A 25,503-nucleotide genomic window follows, 5' to 3' on the forward strand; every position below is an offset into this window, starting at 1 on the left:
ATTTTATTAATATTAAAATTTATTTATTTTATTTTGTTTTTTTGAGATGGAGTCTCCCTCTATCGCCCAGGGTGGAGTGCAGTGGCGCAATCTCGGCTCACTGCAACCTCCACCTCCTGGGTTCAAGCGATTCTCCTGTCTCAGCCTCCCGAGTAGCTGGGATTACAGGTGCACACCACCACCACATCTGGCTAGTTTTTTTGTATTTTTAGTACAGATGGGGTTTCACCATATTGGCTAGGCTGGTCTCGAACTCCTGACCTCGTGATTCGCCCGCCTCGGCCTCCCAAAGTGCTGGGATTACAGGCGTGAGCTACCGCGCCCGGCCTCTGATAGGTTTTTAAGAAGATCCTTAAAAGATTGCAGCGAGACTGCCTGCTTTGGTTTCTTGGTGCACAGGTGCTCTGAAGCTCCATGCTGCTGCCAGAGCAAGTGTGCCCAGGAGGTTTTGATTGCAAGAGAGGATACGGGGCGGATTTCTCTCAAGACCTGCACGCAAAATATCAGAGCAGCTGATATTCTTTGAGAAAGTTAGTTAGCCATTGCCATGATTGCTTTTCATCTTTTTACAATAGTTTGTCCATTCTCTAATAAGTGGTGGAATGTAGTAATGCTGGAAATATTTGAGGAGGAATTTCAATGGCCAAGGTTTTATAGATGATCTTCCCTTTTTCTATCTTTCTTACTCTAGCTGGTTGACTCACAAAGCAATCATCAGGCACCACTCATTGAAATGAATAAACACTTCCTAGGTTTGAAAGGTCTGAAAGGCCAGACTTGTAAATCTACCATTTTCTGCCTCCTTGGGCAAAGCCTCAACTTTTACCTCGCAGTACAAAGGCTCATGCCTATAATCCCAGCACTTTGGGAGGCTGAGGTGGGCGGATCACCTGAGGTCAGGAATTTGAGACCAGCCTGGCCAACATGGTGAAACCCCATCTCTACTAATACTACAAAAATTAGCTGGGCGTGGTGGTGTGCACCTGTAGTCCCAGCTACTCAGGAGGCTGAGGCAGGAGAATCACTTGAACCTGGGAGGTGGAGGATGCAGTGAGCCGAGATCGCACCACTGCACTCCAGCCTGGCGACAGAGCAAGACTCTGTCTCAAAAGAAGAAAAAAAAAGGAAATAATGACATTTTCACTGCAGGACGGCTGGGAAAATAAAAGTGAGAAAATAGGTGGGACATTCCCTGGCACAGTGCTTGGTGCATATTAGGTTCTTAATAAATTAACCTTCTATTTCCCTTCTCCTTTCTTGACTTTTTAAAGAGGTTGACCAACCCCATAGTCTCATTCATTCTGTGAATAAAGTATTCAGGTGCATTTTCCCAGAGCCCCTTGTGGGAATCACATGTGGATCCCTCGGTGCATTTCAGCACCCTCACTGCATGCTTTCGCGCAGTGGCTCGTCCTGGGTCATACCTTGCGGAGGTGGGCGTGGCTGGGGCTGTCCTAGCTGAGGCCCCAGCTGGGCTTGCCCTGGGGATTTCGCTGATTTAATCTGTGGAGCCTAGAGCAGAAGAGAAAAGAAGCCTGTTGGTATCACCACAGCCCTTTATTTCCTGGGTGAGAGGGCAGCATTTATGAAGATCTTTTTATCATTGAGAAGAGACTCTTACACATAAAGTGTACAGTTCTGGAGTATACAGTGTAGTGAAGTTCTATATGTGTATACGTCGGTGTAACCACTGCCCAGATCAAAACAGAGGGCATTCTCTGCGATGAAGCCTGCCCCGTGCCCCTTCCCAGCCAGCAGCCCCGTCAGTATAATAACTACAATTCTGATGTTTGTTATCATAGATTACTTTCTGTGGGGAAATCTGGGCTGGGAGGTGGAAGTTTGGGGACTTGCTTTTACATAAAGCTGGGGAGCTGGCAAATTCTTTGGAGAGCAGTCTGGTACTCCATGGTGGGAACTGTGGAGGGGAGGAGCGACGTGGGATCTCATTGAGGTTGGGGAAAATGGGAGACACAATAGCGTCCATTGACTGGTTCCCTGGGAGCACACAGAGGGCTTGTGTGTCCATATGCTCTCGCACACGCACGCACACACATCCTGCTCAGGCCCAGCACCGAGGGCACAGAAGGGACAGCAGTCAATCATCTCTGCCCACAGTGCCCAAAGGCCATTTGAGACAAGATTGTTCTCCCCAGGATGGTGAAGAAGGGAAGGGGCCTCTGAAAGCCTCCTCAATTCACTTACTGGGGCAGGCTGTGAAAGCTCTCCCCAATGTCTGGCCTTCGTCCACACCCCCATTCCTTCTCCCCAAGGTGGTTTCTTCCTGGGGGTATCCCCTTTGGATCCAGGGGCTCCCCATTTCCATACAGCCTGGCATTTCTCATGGCTATAAAGTCTCCTTTGATCGTGAGGGTCTTACCCAAGGTCTGAGGGGGGAGGGCGCTGTGCCTCCTGGCATCGGGAGCTGGCTCATTTTGGAGACAACAAGGTCGGCCATCAGCTGTCTGTCCTCTTCCACATGCTCTCCAATCAGCGGCATTGAGCTGTCCATTACCTGTGGGGAGGAAGGGAGAGCTGAGGGACCCCCATACCAGGAGAGATGGCGGTTGGGCATCACATCCCAGAAGTGGGGGCTCAGGGCTCAGGACAGAAGTGACCACCAGATGGCGATGTCCTCCATGCAAATCACCTCCAGCTGGGACTGGCCGTCAGAGACATCAGTTCCCTTCGGTTCAGTCTAAACCACTCCCTGGAGGTAGTTCAATTCGGCCCACGTTTGCTGGATGACAGCAATGCGACAAGGGCCAGGGAGCCTCTGCCGACCTTTTCTGTGCTTTTCTTTGGGGAGCCGCTCTCCGCCCCCTCCTTTCTCACCCTGGCCCCCTCCCAGGGTCGGGGCTGGCCACCTCTCCTTTGGCCCCAGGTCAAGGCTGCTTTCCACAAAGCAGAAACAGTAAAGGTGGGGGCTTGATCATGACAAAAATATGACGCGGGCTGGAGTTGACCCAGGGTTCAGGGGAAAGAGGGAAGAGGAAAGGCCTGTTTTCCGGGGCCCTGGCAAAACACAGGCGGGAGGGAAAAGCATTCCACAGGGAGCTGGGCTGTTCTCAAAGTGCTTCTATCGGGAGGAACCTGAGGGATCCGAGTTTCCCCTTCTGCTGTTTTTACACATAGAGCAACTGAGGCCCAGAGATGGGAGGGGACTTGCCCAAGGTCACACAGGCCAATGCTCCACGTGATTCCCTAGGCATGGGAAGCTATGGGAGATCTGGAAGGGGTGTCTGTCAGGCCTTGGCGCATCTGCGAATCAGCTGGCCGCGTCACCCTCTCTGCTCCACTGCAGGAGTCGGCGGCCTGCATTCACCCACGCCACCCCATCAGACTCACCGTCTTGTCTCCCCTGTTCCCACGCTCTGGACATATTAGGTTTTCTCTCTCCTCCAGGTTCTTATGTAATCCCTCTACCCACTCCTTACCTGGCCAACTCCTTTCATCCAACAGGGAACAGCTAACTAGGTCTTCCTCCAGGAAGCCCTCTCTGATAGGGCAAGCTCTGACGAGCCACCTGACATCTGTATCCTGCCGTTCTCACCTGGTTTCACACGGGACAGCTTATCCACAGCACTGTCACCCCTTGCTTACTATGTCTCCACCACCAGACTGGGAGCCCCCAAGGTTAGGAATGGGCCCTGTGTCCTGCTAAGCAGGTGCGCCCTCCACAGACACCTGTTTAGTGGAGGAATAAGATGCCCTTGTGATAAGCCCGGCTCATAAGGATAAGGATACTAAGAAGCGCCGTATTTTATGGGGCATTTCCTACGTGCTACGCACTATTCTAAGCATTGGGTGTGGAGGATCTCTCATAAACCTCAGAATAGCTCTTTGAGGCAGTACTATTATCCTCATTGTAATCATGAGGAAGCAGAGGGTCAAAGAAGTGGCAAGGTCAAGGACACAGCACTGGCAACCCATGGTCCTCCCGCTGCATCAGGCTAATTCCTACCAAGCATTGGAACAGCACACCAGGGTAGGAATTGAGAAGAGGGAACCTGGGTTCCAGGCTTGGCTTCTGCTGTGGATTTGCTCTGTGATCTTGGGCAAGTTTCTTTTCCTCTACGGGCCTATTTTTTTTTTTTTTTTTTCTCAACAGTGAACTGAGGGATCTGGGCAGCTGCTAAGACCCTTCCAGCTGGGACCTGTAGGGATCTGTGAGTTTAAGCACCCACTTTGATTAGGAAACTGAAAAGCTAGCTTAAGAATGTGAATACTGGCTGGGCGCGGTGGCTCACGCCTGTAATCCCAGCACTTTGGGAGGCCGGGGCGGGCGGATCACGAGGTCAGGAGATTGAGACCATCCTGGCCAACACGGTGAAACCCCGTCTCTACTAAAAATACAAAAAAAATTAGCCGGGCGTGGTGGCAGGTGCCTGTAATCCCAGCTACTCGGGAGGCTGAGGCAGGAGAATCGCTTGAACCTGGGAGTGTCGGAGGTTGCAGTGAGCCAAGTTGCTCTATTTGTAAGAAGAGCAGAAGGGGAAACTAGGATCCCTCAGGCTCCTCCCCATAGAAGCACTTTGAGAATAGCCCAGCTCCCTGTGGAACGCGTTTCCCTCCCGCCTGGGTTTTGCCAGGGCCCCGGAAAACAGGCCTTTCCTCTTCCCTCTTTCCCCTGGCGACAGAATGAGACCCCGTCTCAAAAAAAAAAAAAAAAAAAAAAAAGAATGTGAGTACTGCTTCTAGCAGAGTCCTGAGCTCTGCACAGGTTGTACCTGGGACTGAGGCCTCCTGGATCCCAGCGCCGCAGACAGGGACAGTCTCTCAGTCACCACTGGCTGAGCTCTGACTGTGGAGTCTGCTGCGAAGGTACACAGGCTTGCTGCACCCTGCCTGTCCTCTCTCCCCCTGCCCCTGCCCACCCCATTTTATTCTGGTCTCTGTTTCCTACATTCCCTGCAGTGGAAAACAGCCACCGCAAGGAACCTGAGGTTCATTTTGGAATCCCCACGGTAGACACAGCCAAAGGAAGTGGCCACCCTCATCTCCCCAGGGAAACATTTTTCCAGTGAGCAATGTCATTCCCCGGACAAGGTCAGAGAGGACAAGTTCAAGGGTCTTTTCCCCTGAGTATTTCACTGTGAGCCTCTTCACAAAACATTTCACACACATTTTCAGTTCTCACCACAGAGATGGCTGAAGAAACCAGTGTTTTGGGATCTCTTCTGCCTTTTTTTTTCCCTTACTGGGGGAAAATACCTTTTATATTTCTGGTAACAAGCTTCCCATCTCCCCTGACCCCACTCCAAACTCAAAAGCAAAGGAAACAACTCTGCAATGTTTCTGCGAGGAAAAAAAAATCTGAAAAGCTATCTTTCATTTTTCCTCTGGAACATTCTTGGGAGACATTGTTTTCTTATTTTTTGAAGTCCGAGCCCACTACTTTTACTTTTTTTTTTTTTTTTAATGTGAAAGGTCTTTCATCCCCAACCCTCTGAATGGCTAAAGGCAGGAAGCCTGGGCCCATGAACACAGATTTTTTTTTTTTTCCCTAAGACTGAAAGCTGAGACCCGGAGAGGTAGGGGCTCACAGGGGACAGAGAGACTGCTGGTGCAAGGGAGGAGCTGGCCTTTGGGGGTCAGGGCAGTCCAGGAGCTCTAGGAGACAGGGTCCCTGCTCTTGTGTTTGCAGTTGTACTGTGTCCACCTGGCTTGGGGGCTGGCTCCCGGAGCAGCGGCTCAGTGAATAAACAAATGAGTGCGTGTGTGCCAAATCTGGGTTCATGTCTGGTGGTCCCCGTGAGGGGATGCAGAGGCAGGAGGACCTGGTGGGGTCTCAGGAGCTGCCGTGTTGGGGGTTCTTGCCCCACCTCTGGGCTGAAGCTCCCAGAAGGCGAGGGACCGGCTCCTCCAGGGAGCAACTGTACAGGTCAAGGAGTCTGTTCCCAGCCCCTTCCATGGCTCCTCCAAGTAGGGGCTACTTGGGGAATTTCAGGTGTGGTGGCAGCCAGAGGGAAGGCGTTTCCGGGCCTTGAGAGGAGAGCTGTTCTCCAGAGTGGGACTGGGCCTGCTAATACAGATGCAGCTCTTCCTGCAGGAGCTTCCTGGCCTCTCTGGGGAGTAGAGAGGGGCTGTGTTCATCCTGGACTCCCTCCTCCTACCTCCAAGGCCTGGGTGTGAACACCCTCCTGGCATGACTGGGCTCCCACCCACTGAGTCACCTGGTCCTGCTTGGCCGTGGGCCCCTGGGGAGCGAGGCAGACATGAGGGACGGGAGGACCAGCTGGCTCCTGTGGTCACCCCAGCCATGTGCTTCCCATTAGCCGCCCACACCCCGGGGAGGGGACGGCCGCAGGGCTCTCCCTCACGTGTCCTGGCCTTGTGTCAGCACCGCCCATGGAAAGAGGGGGCTGGACGCGGCACTGGAGCTGTGAGTGTGGAGATGGGAAGTTATGGCGGACTCTGAGGCCGGAGGGGCCTTTTCAGGGGAAAGCAGTGGAGAGCCATGGGACATGGAGTGGGGGGGGGGGCAGGGGAGAAGAGTTGGGGAGGGGACGGGAGGGCTGTGGGACCGTGAGAGACACTGGGAAGACATGGAGGAGAGGTGGGGGGTAGTGGGATACGGGGAAACATAGAGAGGAAGCGGCGGGGATGGGAGGGCTATAGGATTGGGAGTGGCATGGGCTGCTGGAGGGTCTTGAGAGAGATTCCGGGACCCACAGCCCCTCTGTGAGCCCTCTGTTACCATTCTGTTTCCCTACATCTTTCCCTCTATTCATGCCCCTGTACCATTCCATCCCCCTTCCAAATCCTCAATGCTCTGCCACTGTTTCTCACCGTCTCCCCTGCCAGCCTGCACACCCCATGTCTATTATGTCCACGGCTGTATCCCCAGAGCCACACCCATGCTTAGCCCATGGGAGCCCCCTAAGGCCATGTTGGTTGAATGAACAAATGATGGACTGTCTGCATGGTGACCAAGGAAGGTGCCCATTTCACATGCTTGGACACTGGGGAAATGGAAGGGGCCCCATGGGGCAGTATCTTGTTGACCCTTGACCAGATGCCCTTTCCTTCCCTTAGGCCTGTGGGTTGGGGATGTTGTTCAACCTCAGGCCCTGAGGTCTCCCGACTCAGTTCCGAGTCCCCAGGCATGAAGCCTTTCGATGCCTCTGAGGGTGGGAAGGAGCCTCCAGAAGCAACTCACTGAGGCCTGGGTTGCGTGTGCCCTGGAGCCAGGACACAGCTGATGGTGCCAAAGACCATGCAGGGATTCCCTCCCCCTGGCACGCCTGCCAGGCTGGACCAGCCAGGAGGACTCCCTGCTTCATCCCTCACCTCGATGATGTAATCTCTGCCATCCTTGCTGTGGACGGCCTTGACGGCACAGATGTCCAGGCCGCCAAACATTTCCGAGCAGCTGTCCACCCACAGTCTGTACCTGCAGGGACAGATGGACAGACAGTGAAGTGGCCTGGGAAAGTGGGGAAGCGGGTAGAGGGAGAGAAGTGGATTCACATGGAAAAACAGGCAGGGAGGGACAGTGACTCACACATCCAGACGGCGATGGAGAGAGACAGAGAAGCAGCAAGAGAGACAGAAAGACAGAGAGAGAGTTGGAGTCCAACACGCAGAGACAGAGAGGCAGGGAGAGAGGCAGGGACACACATGACAGTGAGAGAGAGACCCAGAGAAAGAACACGACAGAGCCAGGAAGGAGGGGAGAGAGGCAGGGTGAGGGAGAGAAGGAACCTGAGTTGGGAGAGGTCTCCCCCGACCCCAGGACTTGCTGGCTCTGCAGTAATGGGGAGCTTGCCCTGTCCCCATCCGGAGTCATCCTGGACACCCAGCCACCCCTGTGTCCCTTTTCCCTTGGGAAAGCTGCTCTAAGGGCTCCAGAAGTCCCTCCAGGCTGCCCTTCCAGTCCCAGCCCTGGCCGGACGAGAGGCTGTGGAGGACAAAGCGTGCATTTTTCCCTGGGCCCGGGGCGGGTGGGCTGGGGAGACTGGCAGGCTGCTTCTGCCTCGCCCAGGGGGCCTGGCCCTCTAGACCCACTGCTTTTGTTCCCTTTCCAGCCACTTGATGTCTGCAAGGCCAGTTTGCTTTGCTGGGGACAGATCTCAGCACTGGACTTTGACCCTGCAACAAGGGGGTGGTTGTATGTGAAGAAACTGTTCCAGCTTTGCACTTAGCTTCCCCTGTGGGCTGGATTTGGGAGTCACAGGGGACTCTGTGTCAATGTTCTTGCTTCTCACTCTCCAGGGTCACACGGGGCACGCCTACTCTCACATCGCTTTGCGTCTCTGAGCCACAAGTGCTGGGATGAGGAGAGACTGTGACTGGAATGCTCTTAGAATGGAGTCTCATCTCATCCACCAAAGCCTACTGAGGCCCAGAGAGGGAGGGTGGCTGGTCCAGATCACACAGTAAGGCAGTAAGAACACCAGGATTCCCTCGATCTCCTTGACTCCCAGTCCAGTTTTCTCATTCAGCTGTAGCACGGAGCATGTGAGATCATCAAATAAAAAGAAGGATGGAAACTCACACCCATGGAGCTCCTGGTATGTTCCAGGCATTCTGGGCCCGGGGGCTGACTCCTCATTCCCTCGAATCCCAGCACAACTCTATGAGGAAGGTTTTACCCCATCTTACTGATGGAGGAACAGGCTCAGAGCGATGATTAAGTGACTGTACCGCTTCCAAATCCAGATCCTGTCTGATTCCAGATTCCAAGCAAGCCACCCTTCCTCTCATTCTGAAGGTGCCCCAGCCCATCCATTCTCACTCAGCATGGGAGACCAGGGACCTACATTCTTGCTATTAATTCCTTAATAATTTTGGAAAAGCCTCTCCCTCTTATCATAAAATGGAAAAGCCTAGATCTGATTCTGGTTGTACATCAGAATCACCAGGAGAGTTAAACGCACAAACAGCCAGACTTGGGGCTCCACCCTATGTTAGAGTAATTTCTATAATTTTTTAAAGCTTTTCATGTGATTCTGATACGTGGTCACGTTTGGGGACAACCTTGGGTCCTTGGAGCTCAAAGAATCCTCTGGGCTCTCTGATCAGGGTCCTCGTTTTTGGCCCCAGTGGCTGACTTGTGGGTGCCACACACAGGGTGAGCTCTGCCCTGAGACACACTCATAAATCAGGTTTCTTCTCAATGGAACGTGGAAATTTGAGCTGAGGTCCAGAGGCAGCTGTTTCCAGAGGCTATTTTGAAAGGATAAACCTTGGGGTCCCCTGCTGGCTACGCCCCATAGGGCACAGGCATCCCAGGGTCTAGGAAGGGGCTGCAGGTGTACAGCAGCGTGAGAGTGCTTGGAGAATCGGGAGGGGCCCTGCTCCCCTCCTGCCAGGTGGGACTAGCACTGACCAAGCGACATCATTGGTTTTGCCCAGGAGTTAGGCCACCTGGCAAGCAGGCGAGCCAGTGGAGGGCGGGGTCAGGCCCTGTGTATGAGTCCCTGTATGGATTTTGCTCCTGTGGGGATAGGACTGGGGATCTCTCCAGCCCAGACCCTGGAGTTCTGCCTGTGATTGGAAAAGGGAAAGTGGATTCCAGGCCTGGGCAGGCCCACTCCCACGTTAGGTTCCTCCAGGGATGGCCCATGCAGCCTGGGACTTGGCAGAGCCAGGGATAGATGGCCTGCTGGGGACATCTGTGAGTGGCTCAGGAGGCACTGGGGAAGGCTGGGCTCACATTCCGGAAGGGCCATAGAGAAGATGGCCACGACTGTCCTGTGAACACCTGTTGGGGGAAGGAGGTGACTGCCTCAGCCACATGATTCAGTCGTGCCAGGTCATGAGCGCAGCCTCCAGGAGACTCATTAGCACAGGTGGGTTCCCAGGTTGAAGGTGGCAGCTGCCCCCTGGGGTTGATGGGAAGGGCAGGTGTTCCTCCCTGCCAGGGGCTGGTTCTGGATTAGGTGCAGCCCTCTCTCATTCAGTCCTCACACCTGCACTCTGACTTGGGTATTACTGCTTTCGTTTTGCAGTTGAAGAAGCTCAGAAAGCATGAGCATGCCTAAGGTCACACTCAGTCTTTGTTGCTGTAGGGGATGCTCCCACTCCAGTCTCCAGGGGTGCAGACCTGACATAGGCCTCCAATCACAGCGTTGCAGTGTCTTGGGCCATAGTGATTGGTTCAGGGATGGTCATGTGACCTAAGCCAGGCTAACCAGTACATATGGCTCAGTTCTAGGCTTTGATTGAAATGACTGGGAAACAGAAGTTTTCCTTCTTTTGAACCTGACACTGTGAGTATGAAAGCCTGGAGCCACTGTGTGCCACCATAAAATGAAAGAGCCTGCCTGGATGAAGCCAACACAGAAAGAAGCTGAACTTGGGTGGGCAGAGGAGGAGCCTTAAGGCCTTACCTGACACTGTATATCTGGAGTCGTCAGTGACATGAGCCAGTAAATCCCCCTTTCTGCGCAAACCAATTTGGTTTGTGTGGTAGCCCTTGCAACCGATACAGAGTTCTTAGAGGGAAGGATTGGATTTTTTCATCCTTTAGTGCTCAGCACAACATGGCCTGCAGTAGGTACTCAATAGGTGTTTACTGAACAGAGCTTTTTGAGTTCACAGCCCATGCTCTGTCCATTGCTATTGTGTGGCTGCTGGCAGAGGTCACAGGGCATGCAGGCAAGAAGGTATGTATGTGGCAGGCCCTGAGACCAGCTGACTTGGCCCTTCGACCCTTCCCCCCCCTTTTTTTTTAAACAGAGTTTTGCTCTTTTTGCCCAGGCTGGAGTTCAATGGCACGATCTCAGCTCACTGCAACCTCCGCCTCCTGGGTTCAAGTGATTCTCCTGCCTCAGCCTCCCGAGTAGCTGGGATTACAGGCACCCACCACCATGCTTGGCTAATTTTGTATCTGTAGTAGAGATGGGGTTTCACCATGTTGGCCAGGCTGGTCTTGAACTCCTGGCCTCAGGTGATCTGCCCGCCTCGGCCTCCCAAAATGCTGGGATTACAGGTGTGAGCCACCGCACCCGGCCGGCACTTCCTTAAGTGGGGCTGGCACACAGTGTCTAAAGGGAGAAAGACCGAAAAACCCTTCAGCCAGAGAGCATCCCTAAAACATGCATGATTCATGGGACGTCAACCTCTCCCTATTCATATTGAGAGGGAAGGACGCTTGAGAGAGAAGTGGATTCTCCAATGTGCCTGGTCTCCTAATAATGCTTCCTTGCAGCTGTCAGAGCACAGGAGGGACTGGCCGGGGCTTCCTGACCTCTTCCTATAGCAGCTGGTCAGGGCTGGAAAGACCTCGGACTTGGAGTCATGACATCAGGGTTCTACTCTCAGCTCTGTCATCAATTAGCTCTGTGATCCTAGACAAATCACTTCCCCTCTCTGAGTTTTCTTCTCCCATCTGTAAAATGGGGTTATTTTAATACCTGCCCTGTAGGTTGCTGTGGGCAGTGAAGATGATCATGTCTAAAAAAGTGCTCTGTGGATGGTGAGGCACTGGACGGAGGGTGGAGTGGCCTTCTCTTCAGGGCCTTTTGTTGCATTCCCCCTTCAGCTCCTACTATGGCCAGTGGCTCTCCCTACACCTCCTTTGTCTCTTACCTCTCTGTCATGGCCACCTGCTCCAGCATGGCAGAGCCTGTGTTGGCCTTCCAGTTCCCAGAGATGGAGGTTCTCCTGTACCAGAACAAACAACACATTGAGGGAATTAGGGACCCTCGTCACTGATCTGCTTTCCTTCTTTGCTTTGGCTGTTAGGAGGCTCTGATTCAAATAACTGGCTCACGTAATGGCATGTATTCTTACGTACACACCTTGTCTTCAACTATATTTTCCTATGTTTATTTCCCTTCATGCTGTTTGCCTTTTTTATTTGTTGGATCCTAGGTATTGTTTTCTAAGTAATCTTTGAAATTGAAAGATTAAATTAAAAAATGCCTACATCATCTGATGAAATCCCCCAAACTTTGGCCTGTTTTTGAGGAGAATGAGGGCAGTGTGTATAGCCCCTGGTGATTCTGGAATCTTTTGAGGGCCCCAAAATGTTAGAAAAGTGACCCTTAGAGAGAAGTGACTACTTTTCTCTGGTGAAGATTAGGAAGGCCTTCTGGTCTCTGACTGTTTTGCCATCCTTCTCTGTTTCCTTGCCTTTTCTGCTCCAGTAACAACCGACCTCCCTTCCGGTGCTCCACTGCCCATGGCTCTTTCCCAATGTCATGGCCTCTGCAGGTCTTCTTCCCTTTACTCCGTACAGTCTTTGTCTCCATCTTTGCCTCCCTAAGTCCTGCTCATCCTTCAGGTTTCATCTGACATACGACTTCCTGACAGCCCACCTTTACACAGCAAAAACAGACTGCCCGGTACTACGCCCTACACTAATGCTCAGTAATGCTCATCTCCCTTCTGATGATGACTGCATTAGTGTCCTCTCTTCTCTGATGGAGGAGAATCCTGATGGTAGGGGACATGTTTAACTTCATCCCCTGTATACCCAGTATCCAGTGGGATCGGGCAGGTAGTAGGTGCCCAGTAGGCACCTACTGGGTGAGGAACTGTGTACACTGGGGGAGAATCCAGACAAGCTATCTATCACTAATGATGCATCTGGCCTCGGCAAAGACTGAACGAGTTTAAGCATAGTGGTGGAGGTAAAGCTATTTGTCTTACGGTCAAGGGAAGCTATGTCATTGAGATCAAAGGGTGAACTGGTGAGAGGAATTGACACAAAAATGTATCATTGTAAGAGAAAATTGAAGTAAAAATGCTGAGAATAGATGACACCAGGAGCCATAAGGCACTGCACCGTAGTTGGCAAGGTTGTTTCCCATGGAGCTACAGGTGAACCATTCTGAGACTGGGCACATACACTGAGATGGAACCAAAAAAGTGGATAGATGGTGGATGGGGGAGCCCGATTTTTCTCTGTTGGAGCGGGAAGTTATAGATTAGCAATCAGGAAAGGCTAAAATGAACGAAGTGGTACCGGATGAAAGTCAGGGACATCCATAGGACTCTGTTTAGCTTCATAGGGATGTGGATGGGAACATATAGAAAAAATTATGGATATATGTGTATACACGGGTAAGGATACACACATGTACTTCCTTACTGTGTCTGCTAGGACTTAGAAAGAATGACAGCCCAGTAGCGACAAGCACAAAGGCCCGAGTGCAGGGCAAGGAGTGGGCCAGAGAGGGGGTTGAATGACCGGGGAAATTCTACACTGAAGTCTGACATGAACCCCCTCCTTTGGAGATGGGCCAGCCCAAGGTCCAGGAAACTCGGTAAGTAATGACAAAGTGGAGCTGTCAGGCCAGGGAGGCTCAGCAGAAAAATGCTGCAATGAGGTAATCCTCAAGAAAAAAAAACCAAAAACTGGGACAAGATGTCGTCAATGTCAAGTGGAAGCTCAAACAATGAAGAGAGGAGGGAAATGATATCATGGCTGAAGGCAGGGGCCTCAGGAACGCACTGGAATGGGCCATAACTCAGAGGGGGCAGGGAGGAGGTGATTTTATCACCCCGAGGCCATCTGAGAGCAGTGGCAGGTCTGGCTTGCCTCACAGGAGGAAGAGGTTGATTAGTGGAATAGGGCAGTTACTCCTCAAGAATGAGCTCCATCCCTTTCCTGGGAATACTTCCTTCTAGGGCAACTGCCTGCACCTCCTCCAGTTTCACAAGCAATGACAGGGCTCAGTAGTTGCAACAGAGACGATATAGCCCGTCAAGCCTAAAATTACCACCTGGCCCTCTACAGAAAAAGTTTGCTGAGCCTTGGTCTAGGCAATCCAGGTAGTGCTAGAGCAACCACAGGCAATCCATAAATGGGCGTGTATGGCTGTGATCAACAGAACTGTATTTAGAGACAGGTGGCAGCTGGATTCGGCCTGTGGTTGTGGTTTGCCAACCCTAGCTTAAAGCACAAGCTACCCACACAGAAGCCTGCGGATGGAGGGACTTTCCAGCTGTCCAGGGCTAACCCTTGCAGTCCTCAGATATGGAGCCCTGCACACAGTCAGTGCCCCATAAATGCTTGGCAACCACGCAACGATTGGCCCTCTGGGGTCTCATCATTTCAAGTGGAACTAACAATAACATTCCAGAGTGAAAGATAGAGAGGGCTTGGAGCAAAGACCTCTCCCAAGAACGAGACAGTCTGCCTATTCCAGAAGTCCCCATTCATCCTTATAACCACAGCCCCATGTAATCCGTGCTTTGTTGAACCACCTCTAGGGTGAAAGCGGGCTGCTTTTCTCTGCCTGGCATTCCTTCCTTTTCCTCTAGATTCAGCACCTCTATTTCCACTGGGCAATGGCTCTGCCCACACTGCATGCCTTCTTATAAAGTTTTCTGCTTTTCTCTAATCAATAAAATGCGATCAAAGTTGGACTAATCAGTACTTTTTCCATGGAATCACAATCTTGAGTTAAGCCTTGAAAATGACTAGGGCAGATTCATTTACCAGTAGGGATGCCATGAAAATTGTTTATTATCATTTCTGGCTGCCCACCTTCCTGGGGCTACTCTGTATCTGAATGTTTCTGAAATTGATAATTGAGTTGGGAGATATTTTTGTTTGCTTTTTTAAAGTTTCTGATAACCCATGGTTTTCTAGTAAATTCCCTTTAAAAACCCATTAAGTTAATGAGATGTGGTTTCTGTTGCTTGCAGGCAGAGAAATCTGGTGTAACCTCCTAATTGGTCTTATTGGCTTCAGAGAAACCGTTCTGCACCTCCCAGCCTCATGGTCACCTTTTTATAAACACAGATCAGACCCTTTGCTCAGAAGAGAAGAGAAAAATACTCCAAAACCCTCAGCAAGGTATTCAAAGCCCTCCTTGATTTGTCCCCAAATTTCTCTCTCAAAGACATATATCCTGTGTGTATGTGCAGTTCCCTAGACATGCCAAGCACCTTTCTTGCTCTGGAGGAAACAGCCCTTGCTTGGGTAGACACATCTCTGCCCAGGGATAAGCAGTGACTGGACATCAGCCCCTCAGCCACACTGGACAGAGAAGAAGGGCAGTAAGGAGACAGGAAGGAGGATAATGATGCACCCTTGGGTGCAGGAGACAGCGGCTGGACATGCACCTCTGGGCTGCCTTCCTCCCACACTCCCCCAGCCCCTGCCCCAGAGACTCACATGTAAGCCTTGTAGTTGGATCCAATTTTCTGGACGCGGATGTCGTACTTGGAGTCGATGAAGGCCTCGGTGGTGGCGTAGGTTTTGGCCATGGCGACCACGCTGGTGATGTCCTGGAAGTCAAGCTGGTTTTCCACTTTGATCTGTGTGGGAGGACGAGGGGGATGAGTGCCACCCACCCCGCGTTCACTGAGCCCACCCTATGCCAGGAACAAGTGCTCTGTCTACAGACACGAATTCCCTTCAGAAGGTCACCTGCTGGCAGGGGAGACAGACACGGGAAGCAAATCATTCCACCACACACCGCGCGAGCTGCAGAGAGGAAGGGAGTGATTCTGCTTGGGTGGTCAAGAAAGCTTTACAGAGGAGGTGAGCTCTGAACTGGGTTTGGAAGGATGAACACGTTTCAGATGGATGAGGTAGGTAGTGGGGTATGGGGCCATCCTCCAGAGATGCACGAGGAACCCACAGTGGGGGAAAGGGCAGGTGGCACAGACTCGCTGATGGGGGATGCGGCACGGGCCATGCGGGAACAGACTGTGGAGGGCCACAGTCTCTGGGAAGGAGCTAGGATTTTTAGCCTGAATTTTCTGGAAAGCCACTGGAAGAGGGAGTGGAGTTTAAACAAGGAAATGGTGTAGTTTGCGTTTTAGCAAAATCACTGAAGCAGCTGTGTAGAGGATGGAATGGAGGGGTGTGATATGAGACACAGAGGGGCCATTAGGAAGAAGGGAGCGTGCATGTGTGCATGCTGTGTATGTGTAGGGAGCGTGCATGCTGGTGAGTGTTGTGGAGTTTGTGGGAGATGTCTGTGTGTGATGTGTTTGCATATTTGCTGTATGCTATGTGTGGTATGTTCTTTGTGTGTTCATATGTGTGTGTGTATAGTGTGTGATATATGTGTGTGTGGTGAGTTTGCTGTGTGTGCTGTGAGTTGTACATGTGGTGTGTAGTATGCGGTGCTTCTGTGTGTGTGTGTAGTGTGTGATATGTGTGTGGTGTGTTTGCTGTGTGTGGTGTGTGTTGTACATGTGGTATATAGTATGCGGTGCTTCTGTTTGTGTGTATGTGTGTGTGTGTGCGCACACAGGCACACACTGGAGAGGCCAGCTTTGCTAGGCCAGAGGCTGGGAGAGAAACTCACACTGTTGACTAGACTGAGCCAGGAACACACAGAGGTGTCCTGGGCTTGGGGAGAGGTCCCAGGAGAGCTTCCAAGGCCAAGCGCAGAGGACGAGGCCAAGGCTCTATGATAGTGATCTTAAGACAGAACAGAGGCTGACTCCCAGCGGCTGTGGACAGCTGGGCCAGCTGCTCCCTCCCACTGGCCACGGGAGCCCTGCTTGTCCAGAAGCGGCTCCCCACTTCCCTGTCACCCTCACCCCGACAGCAGAGGAGTTCTGATGCTGGGTCAGAGACGGGCAGAGCCCTGTGGAGTGGCCGGGCACTGGGCGGTCCACGTGGGGTTGGTCTCGGCCACACCCCATCTCACGTCCTTCCGATCTTCCTCTCAGCCCTTTTCTGCCTGCCCTTTGTGGCTCAGCTTTGCCTTGGCAACTCTGTCCCTCCCACAAGAATGCCCACTCACATTTGCACCAGCGCTGATGCTTATGCAGAGTCTTTACAGCTCTCCGTGGGGCCCAAACAGGATTGTAAGCAGGCAGGCAGGCTGGGCACTGTCGTGGTCACTTAACAGATAAGGAAACTGAGATTTCTTGACTTGCTCAAGGTTATAAAGCAGCTGAGCCCAGAGCTAGGCTTGAAACTCTGGACTCCGAAGGCACAGCTTTTCCTTGAACCATCTCAGGGGTCTGTAAGTAGGTGCCTGCCTGTTCTACCACAACGGACCTAAACAGCAACAGGAGAGAGGCTGGAAAAGCCATCTCTCTTCTTGGCTCTCTGAGTGATGACTCCAGGTCTCAATTTGCAGAGAAAATAAAGGTGACCAGGCAAGAGTTCCCTATTTTCCAGCCCTTTTCAAACTCAGCTCCCCACTTCTTCCTCCCAGCTGCAGTGGCGGTGGTGGGCCTCCCTCCTTTGTTCTGGGCCTTCTAAGCCCTTGGTTTTAGCTGGGTACCTGGCCTCCTCAGCCAGAGATTACTTTGCTCCAGTCTGTCGTGCGGGTAGATGTGCCTGAGTCTCCAAGCTCTGGCCAGTGAAACCTGGGTAGCCGTGATATTAGCAACCTCTGGGTGGTGCCCTGAAGATGAAAATAATCTTCCCCGTCCTTTTTCCTTCTTTGCTCTGGCAGGGAATGTGAACATGATGGTATGAGCAGCAGCCGCCATCTTGGGCCATGAGATGGAAGCTGCATGTTGAGGATGGCTGAGTAGAAAGATGGAAGGACCTGGGTCACTAGCACTGTGAAGCTCCCTTTCTGAGACAGGGTCTCAATATGTTACTCAAGCTGAGTGCTGTGGCATGATCATGGCTCACTGCAGCCTTGATTTCCTGAGCTCAAGCAATTCTCCTGCCTCAGCCGGCCGAGTAGCTGGGACTACAGGCGTGCACCACCATGCCCGGCTAATTTTTGATTATTTGTAGAGACAGGGCCTCACTATGTTGACCAGGCTGGTCTCAAACTCCTTGGTTCAAGCGATCTTTCCGCCTCGGCCTTCCAAAGTGCTGGGATTACACACTTGAGCCACTGCGCCTGGCCCCTATTATGTGGGTCTTTGTTAAAGCAGCCAAATGACGTTTCTGCTCATTTTTACTCTCTTGCTTTTCATTGATTCTTTATTCTTTGGATTAACGTGATCAAGGATCCACCATTCTCCTCAACATGTTCCCGCTTTTCAGAACCTCAGTTACGCACCACTGTCTATCTCTACATCTTCATTCCCCACTTGCCCCTCAACCCACTTTCTTTAGGTTTCACTCCCTACCATTCTCCTGAGACTGATTTGGCCAAGGTCTCTTTTGGTCCCCTCTTTGGCAAATCCCATAGAATGCCTCTGGTCCTTGCCCTGCGTTGACCCTCTGTAGCACCTGAAATTAGTGAACTTTGGGAAATATGATTTCTGTACCACTGTTTTCCCAGTTCTCACCCTTCTTTCTGGCAACTTCTTCACAGTCTATGTTGCCACCTCTTCCTCCAATGCCCCTTTGATGATCCTGGGGTTTCATCTCAGCCAGTATTCAGGGTCAGGTGGAGAGAATTGGAATTGCCAAAATGAAAGAATCGGGTGAGCGTTTGCAGGGATGGCTTGTTTAACTCACATTTCTGTCCTTGGTGGCCTTGGAAAGAACCAGAATTTCTTTGGCACCTTGGTTTCCTAGACAGCCCTGAGCACAGAGTGGGCTACCTCAGAGGTGTCTAGCTGTCCGCAGCATCATTTTCCTGCTTTACAGTCATGATGCACCCTGATATGGGGGGCATGTGTCCATCCAGGGTACACTTTACACTCTCTCCTCTCCCTGGCATCTTCATACCGCTGTGTGGCCACATTTTGGCCAACAAGATGTGAGCAGAAGAGGTTATGAACTTCCAGGCTGTGCCGTTAAAGGGCAGGGGAGGGCTTTGTACTCCTCGCTTCTCTCCCCTTGCTGGCTGGAGTGTGGACCATCTTTGACAGTGTAGCTGAGGGCAACACACCAGGGATGGATGATCGGTAAGATGGAAGAAGTCCATGGTCATGAAACCATGGTAGTTCCAGGCCAGCCCTGGGCTGCTTTTGTGCAGAGCAGAGAAAGAAAGTCCTAGTTTGTTTATGCCTTTGTAAGTCTTTGTTATGGCAGCTGAAATTTATCCCAATTATTATACAAGCCCTAAGTAAATTTTTGTGGAATACATCATGCATTCTTTCACAGAGTAGACAAAGAGAGCAAAGGGAGAAAGCACAGACTTAGTGGTTTAATGCAGGAGTGGGCAGCCGCCCTCTGGGAACCCTTCTCTTCTGTCTTCGTTTGAGTGGTTGTGCACTGGGGTCCCATTCTGTTGTCTCCAACAGTGAGCATGGAACCCAGGTCTCTCTCTCTCTCTCTCTTTTTTTTTTGAGACAGTCTCACTTACTCTGTTGCCCAGGCTGGAGTGCAATGGTGCAATCTTGGCTCACTACAACCTCTGCCTCCTGGATTCAAGCGATTCTCTTGCTTCAGCCTCTCAAGTAGCTGGGACTACAGGTGTGTGCCACCATGCCTGGCTAATTTTTGTATTTTTAGTAGAGACGGGGTTTCACCATATTGGCCAGGCTGGTCTTGAACTCCTGACCTCAAGTGATCCACCCACCTCAGCCTCCTAAAGTGTTGGGATTACAGGCGTGAGCCTGGGTCTCTTATACACAGGCATTTCAAAGCTTCAGGAGAGGCCCTGGCCAAATGTTCCTTTTTATTTTATTTTCCATTTCTATTTATTTATTTTTTTAAAGAGACAGGGTCTCACTCTGTCACCCAGGCTGGAGTGCAGTTGTGCAATCATGACTCACTGCAGCCTTGAACTTCTGGGCTCAAGCATTCCTCCCACCTCAGCCACTTGAGTAGTTGGGACTACAGGCATCACTACATCCAGCTGATTTTATGTTCTTTTTCGTTACAGAGGGTCTCCCACATTGTATGACACCTGGGCAATAAAAAACGGATTCTACCCCTGGAACCACCATTTCTGTCTCCCCATTAGACTGTGAGCTTCTTGAGGACAGAGTGTTGTCCCCAGCTGTTGCACTGGTGCCAAGCAGATTGTACATGCTCTACACAAGTTTGCTGGATTGAATTTAAGAAGGTTGGATCAAGACCTGCTTATAATTTGGGAGGGGGGCAAGAAACTAGAAGGAAAAACAAGAGAGTTCCAAAAAAAAGGCAAAGAAACTGTTTCAAGGAAACTTGTCTTTTATAAGGTGGATATTTCCATGAATTCTTGGGTAGGTGCTACGCTCTCTGAGGGTTACTGCCTGCCTCACAAGTTCTTGAGAACCGGAAGAATCCCAGGATTCTGGCGAAGGAGGGGGGGTGGTCTGGAGCCTCGGTGGGTGGGTGCTGGCGGGGACTCTGGGATGGTCCTCAGGCCAGAGAGGGTAGTTGGGGTGAGAGGGCACTGGGGACACAGCCCTGAGGATGGTGAAATGGCTGCTAGCCTGGGCAGGGAGTCTTGGCACTCCGCTTTATTTACTGGCTGGAAATCCCTCCAAGGGTTCACAAAGACAAGCTGAAAACAGGAAGCCCTCAATGAGCTGTGATTCAAGATTACCCATTTGCTGCCCCAGGGGCTATGATGGGGCCACTGTGAACTCTCCAAAACAGACCCACCCACACCCTCGCCTCCCTCGCCCCTCTTCTCTCTTCTCTTCTCTCCTCTCTCCTTCTCTCTCTCCTTTCTCTTGCGTCCTTGCCTTCTCACTCTCTCCTCCCTCCCTTTTCTCCCCTTTCCTCTCTCTAACACTCCTTGCCTTCTCTCTTACTCTGTTTTGTTTTTTTGTTGTTGTTGAGACAGAGTCTCGCTCTGTCGCCTAAGCTGGAGCGCAGTGGCACAATCAGGGCTCACTGCAACCTCTGCCTCCCAGGTTCAAGCAATCCTCCACCTTAGCCTCTTGAGTGGCTGGGACTACGGGCGCATGACATCACGCCTGGCTGTTTTTTCTTTGTCGTATTTTTTGTAGAAATGAAATTTCCCCATGTTGCCCAGGCTGGTCTTGAACTCCTAGGTTCAGGTGATCCTCCCACCTTGGCCTCCCAAAGTGCTGGGATTACAGGCATGGGTCACCATGCCCGGCCACTCTTCCTTTTGCTTTTAATGTCATCTGTTTCCCTCTTGCACCTCTTTCCTCCTTGATTTTTCCTTGTTGCTTACTTCTTCTCTTATCTTTCTCCAGCCTCTCCCTTCCACCTCCTTCTCTGTCTCCTTCAGTTTTCCTGACCTCTTTTCAATGTTGGCATTCTTCTTCTCCTTCTCATTTCTTCTTCATTCCTTCCTCTCTGTCTTTCCTGCCTCCTTCCCCTCATGGTCTCCCCATTCAGGTTCTCACACTCTTCTCCTCTCTTGCTTTCTGAATTGCTTTACCCTCTTGTGTGCACACGTGTGTGTATGTGAGTGTGCATGCATGCATGTATGCTCTGTCCTGAGGCTGAGCAAGGAGGGAGAGTGGAAAGAGAGGCAGAGAAAGTGGAGAGAGGAGTCAGGATGCAATTCCAAATCTTCTGAATGGGTTTTGGCTCAGAGGTCTCCTGTTCCAAATTTCAAAATCCAACCCGGGATGGGAAAGTCATCTACATACTTAGTAGACTGTCTGCTATTTGCCTGAATATCTCCAATAGCAGGGAGCTTACTATCAGGCAGGGCAGCTCAATCCCTTTTAGGAAACCTCTAACCTGTTCTGGTGTATATCACACCAGGAATGAATGAATGGCCCTCGTTATTCTATGGAGTAAGTCTTAGCCCTCTGCCTTGTGTCTGCACTTCATCCACTTGAAGAGAGCCACCCAGGTGTGCACAAGTCATTCTTTCCTTAACCCATTCCTAATACGAGCTGCTTCCAGGCCCTTCACCATCATGAAATGCCCACATTTGACAACCTCTTAAACTACATAATACCCAGAATTACACAACAGACCCCAGGTGTGGTTTCACCAGCAGAGATCAGATAAGACTGTCCCCTCCCTCTATCCAGAATCCACCTGGCATATTCCTGCCTCAGGGCCTTTGCACTTGCTGTTCTGAGCCTGCATGGGGTTTCACCATGTTGGCCAGGATGGTCTTGAACTCCTGAGTTCAAGCCGTCTGCCCACCTTGACCTGGCAAAGTGCTGGGATTACAGGCTGAGCCGTGGTGCCTGACCTCAGGTTATTTTATTTTATTATTTATTATTATTTTTTTGAGACGGAATCTTGCTCTGTCGCCAGGCTGGAGTGCAGTGGCACGATCTCAGCTCACTGCAACCTCTGCCTCCTGGGTTCAAGCGATTCTCCTGCCTCAGCCTCCTGAGTAGCTAGGACTACAGGCGCCCACCACCATGCCCGGCTAATTTTTTGTATTTTTAGTAGAGACGTGGTTTCACCATGTTAGCCAGGAGGGTCTCGATCTCCTGATCTTGTGATCCGCCCGCCTCGACCTCCCAAAGTGCTGGGATTACAGGCGTGAGCCACCGTGCCTGGCCTAAAATATTTATATTTTTATGCCACCTGTTCTAGAAAGAATTTATGGCAAATTTCAAAGATATATAACATACAACATGAGACGTAATTAAAAGCCGGGTGATAGTAATTCCACTATTAAAAATCCATCCTAAAGATATAATGGAAGACGCATGAAATGGTATGCACGCAAGGCTGTTTGTTGCAGCACTACGTGTAAAAGAAAGTTTTCTGTCAACAATTGGGCCATGTTCTATGATCTCAGAGGTTTATAGCTCCACCTTAAGCCTTGAGGACAGGATGAAGTTAGATGAGACCCTGAAGACAGGGGTGGGCGGCCTAGAGCTGTGGATGGAGCTGGAGGGATGTTGGGATGGTCCTCTCACCAGAGGAGGCATTTGGGATAAGAAGGTATGTCGGGCGGACTGCCACCGGGATGGTGCATTGACTGCTGACCCACATGCTCCTCAGCAGGGGACAGCTGCATCCATGGTGCTCCATGCACACAATCGAATGCTTTGCAGTCAGGAGAAGGCAATGAGGAGGATCTACATACTGCTATGGCGTGAAAAAAATAGGGTGCAGAATAATGAGGATAACATGCAAGCTTTTTTTTTTGTTTGAGACAGAGTCTCCCTCTGTCACCCAGGCTGGAATGCAGTGGCATGATCATGGCTTACTGTAGCTTCAACCTCCTGGGCTCAAGCAATCCTCCTGCCGCAGCCTCCCCAGTAGCTGAGACTACAGGCATGTGCCACCACATCTGGCTAATTTTTTATTTTTTGTAGAGACAGGATCTCACCATGTTGCCCAGGCTGGTCTTAAACTGCTGGGCTCAAGCAATTCTCCGGCCTTGGCTTCCCAAAGTGCTGGGATTACAGGCATTAGTCACCATGACCAGCCAACATGCAAACTTTTATCAAGAATTTTTTTGTGGACAATGCACATATTTGATTAAAAAAATACAGGCTGGGTGCGCAGGCTCACGCCTGTAATCCCAGCATTTTGAGAGGCCAAAGTGGGTGGATCACTTGAGGGCAGGAGTTTGAGACCAGCCCGGCCAGCATAGTGAAACTCAGTCTCTAGTAAAAATACAAAAATTAGCCAGGCATGGTTGTGTGCACCTGTACTTGGAAGGCTGAGGGAAGAGAATTGCTTGAACCCAGGAGGCGGAGGTTGCAGTGAGCTGAGATTGCACCGTTGTACTCCAGCCTGGGCAACAGAGCGAGACTCTGTCTCAAAAAAAAAAAAAATGCAATGAAGGAATGAACCAAAACCAAATGAGAATGTTACCTATAGAGGGAAGGGAAGCGGGAGGTGATGGGGATGGAGGCTAGTCCTCACTGTATATATCTTGTTTTTATAATTTTGGCTTTGGAATCAAGCAAAAATGGTTATTAATTATAAAACAAAATAAATCAACTGGAGAAAGAATTTCCTGAGAACAGAAAACAAAATAAAGTTAGTCTAACAATATATCAAGCTAGTGGCTTAAACTTACAGAGAAGAATTATTTCAAGTGACTTTGTAACAGAAGGCTGAGCACGTGGATCTCTGTGATATTCCATTTCTTAGATGAATAAATTCTTACTATTACTTATAACCCACAGTATTATAATATACTTATTTGACTGTCCTTCACACTAGAATTTATTTCTTAACAGCCTGATCAGTAATTGGCACATGGTAGATGTTCTATAATTTGTTTAACCACATTAAAAAAAAAAAAAGCTCAACACAACAGTAACTATATATCCCTAGCAGAAAATATCCAAAAGATTTTTTAAAACTGCTAAGAAATAAAAAATTTTATTCAACTTGTTAGTAATAATAATGGTATTGCTATTTTAAACCATGATAATAGTAATAATGCTATTAGGACCCAAGATTTTTAAATATAAGAGAAAAGAGATACAATTTTAAAATAAAATAAATAAGTGTTGTAATCTAAGATTTGAATTCAAAATATCAGGATGAATTTATGATGTATTTTTCTCTTAAAAACATATATGCATTTTTCCCTGTGTCTGCCAAAAAGGCCTAGAAATGGCAAAAAAAAAAAAAAAAGAATAAACATATTTAGCACCCAGATTGTGGTCTCTAAAACCCATTATGTTATTGAAAGGCTTCCATGGCTCCTTGGGGAAATGACTGATTCCAGGTTTGGGCAGAAAATGTACAAGATGAGTTCAAAACATCTTATCATGCTAGTAAAAGGAAAGCTACCATGTCAAGAAGACACATAAATCAACTCAAAAGGGCTCCCATTAGCCAAAGATGGGATAACTTGAGTATCAGAAAGAATAGTGACTTCAATAGATTGAAATACATGAAATTGTTAATAACCAATGACAAAAAGGTCATTGGTCATGTTTGGAGGGTGCTAAGACACTATCTCACTATTCCAAAATAAATGGGTAAATAACAGTGATGAAGAAATATTCTCTTTGATGATTTCTAGCTACTAAATGCAAAAGAAATAGAATTAGGACATCATCCTTCTGCAGCCCCTAATGCAATAACAGATTGAGGCAATGCTGATCAATGCGAAGGCCACTGGGGAAAGGCTGATGGGAAACTTGATAATGTGTGGATCAGGCAGACGATACCTGAGCTCAAGGACCACTCTTGTCATCTCAACAGAGAGACTTGTCAGTCAGATATGATGCAAGATAATGGCCCCTACCCCCACCCTGCACCAGTGAAGTATTCTTGCCAGAATCCAGAACCTGATTCAGATAAAAATCTCTGCATTTAACTACTAGTTTACAGGAAATGCAGGTGATAGAGGAACAACATGGAGCTGCCATTGGCCAAATTAGCATGTAGGAAATTCTACAGGAAAAATGGCCTCCCCCCACCAACAAATAAATGACAAGAAAAAAAAAATAGAGGAGAGTGAACTGTTATAGATCATAAGAGGCTTATGTCATACTAACCATATGAATATGAAGGACTTGTCTGCATACAATGGAACACATCAATTAACAGGAGGCTATTGAACACTGATGATATACTAGATGATATTAAAGAATTATTATTATGTTTTTAGGTCTTTGGCTACATTAGAGACAAAAAAAGAAGCTTTTGTGTGTTAGAAATATTCACTGAAATATTTATGGGTGAAACGACTTGATATCTGACATTTGCTTTAAAATATTCCAGTGATCTACAGAGACAGGAAGCAGAGGAGCAATTGTCAAGGACTTGGGGGAGAGGAATGGGTCGTCACTGCTAATTGATGTGGGATAATGAAAATGTGCTACAATTATACGGCGGTGATGGTTCCACCTTGTAGATATTCCAAAAACACTGAAGGCCAGGTGCGGTGGCTCACGCCTGTAATCCCAGCACTTTTGGAG

General features: G+C 49.9%; 1 protein-coding gene across 10 annotated transcripts in view; it reads right to left on the reverse strand.

Annotated features, from left to right (window-relative positions):
- SYN3 (synapsin III) overlaps window positions 1–25,503 on the reverse strand; it is a 546,668-nt gene that overhangs the window by 13,026 nt on the left and 508,139 nt on the right. For all 10 annotated transcript variants that reach the window (XM_054675522.2, XM_016939061.4, XM_016939062.4 and 7 more), the window contains exons 8-12: window positions 15,080–15,222; window positions 11,539–11,613; window positions 7,294–7,396; window positions 2,381–2,515; window positions 1,425–1,512 (exon numbers count right to left, since the gene is read on the reverse strand). In XM_054675522.2, the coding sequence (XP_054531497.1) occupies window positions 1,425–1,512; window positions 2,381–2,515; window positions 7,294–7,396; window positions 11,539–11,613; window positions 15,080–15,222 (544 nt within the window). The remainder of the gene's footprint in view (window positions 1–1,424; window positions 1,513–2,380; window positions 2,516–7,293; window positions 7,397–11,538; window positions 11,614–15,079; window positions 15,223–25,503) is intronic.

The sequence above is a fragment of the Pan troglodytes genome, chromosome 23 (genome assembly GCF_028858775.2).
Source record: "Pan troglodytes isolate AG18354 chromosome 23, NHGRI_mPanTro3-v2.0_pri, whole genome shotgun sequence".
Taxonomy (NCBI): domain Eukaryota; kingdom Metazoa; phylum Chordata; class Mammalia; order Primates; family Hominidae; genus Pan; species Pan troglodytes.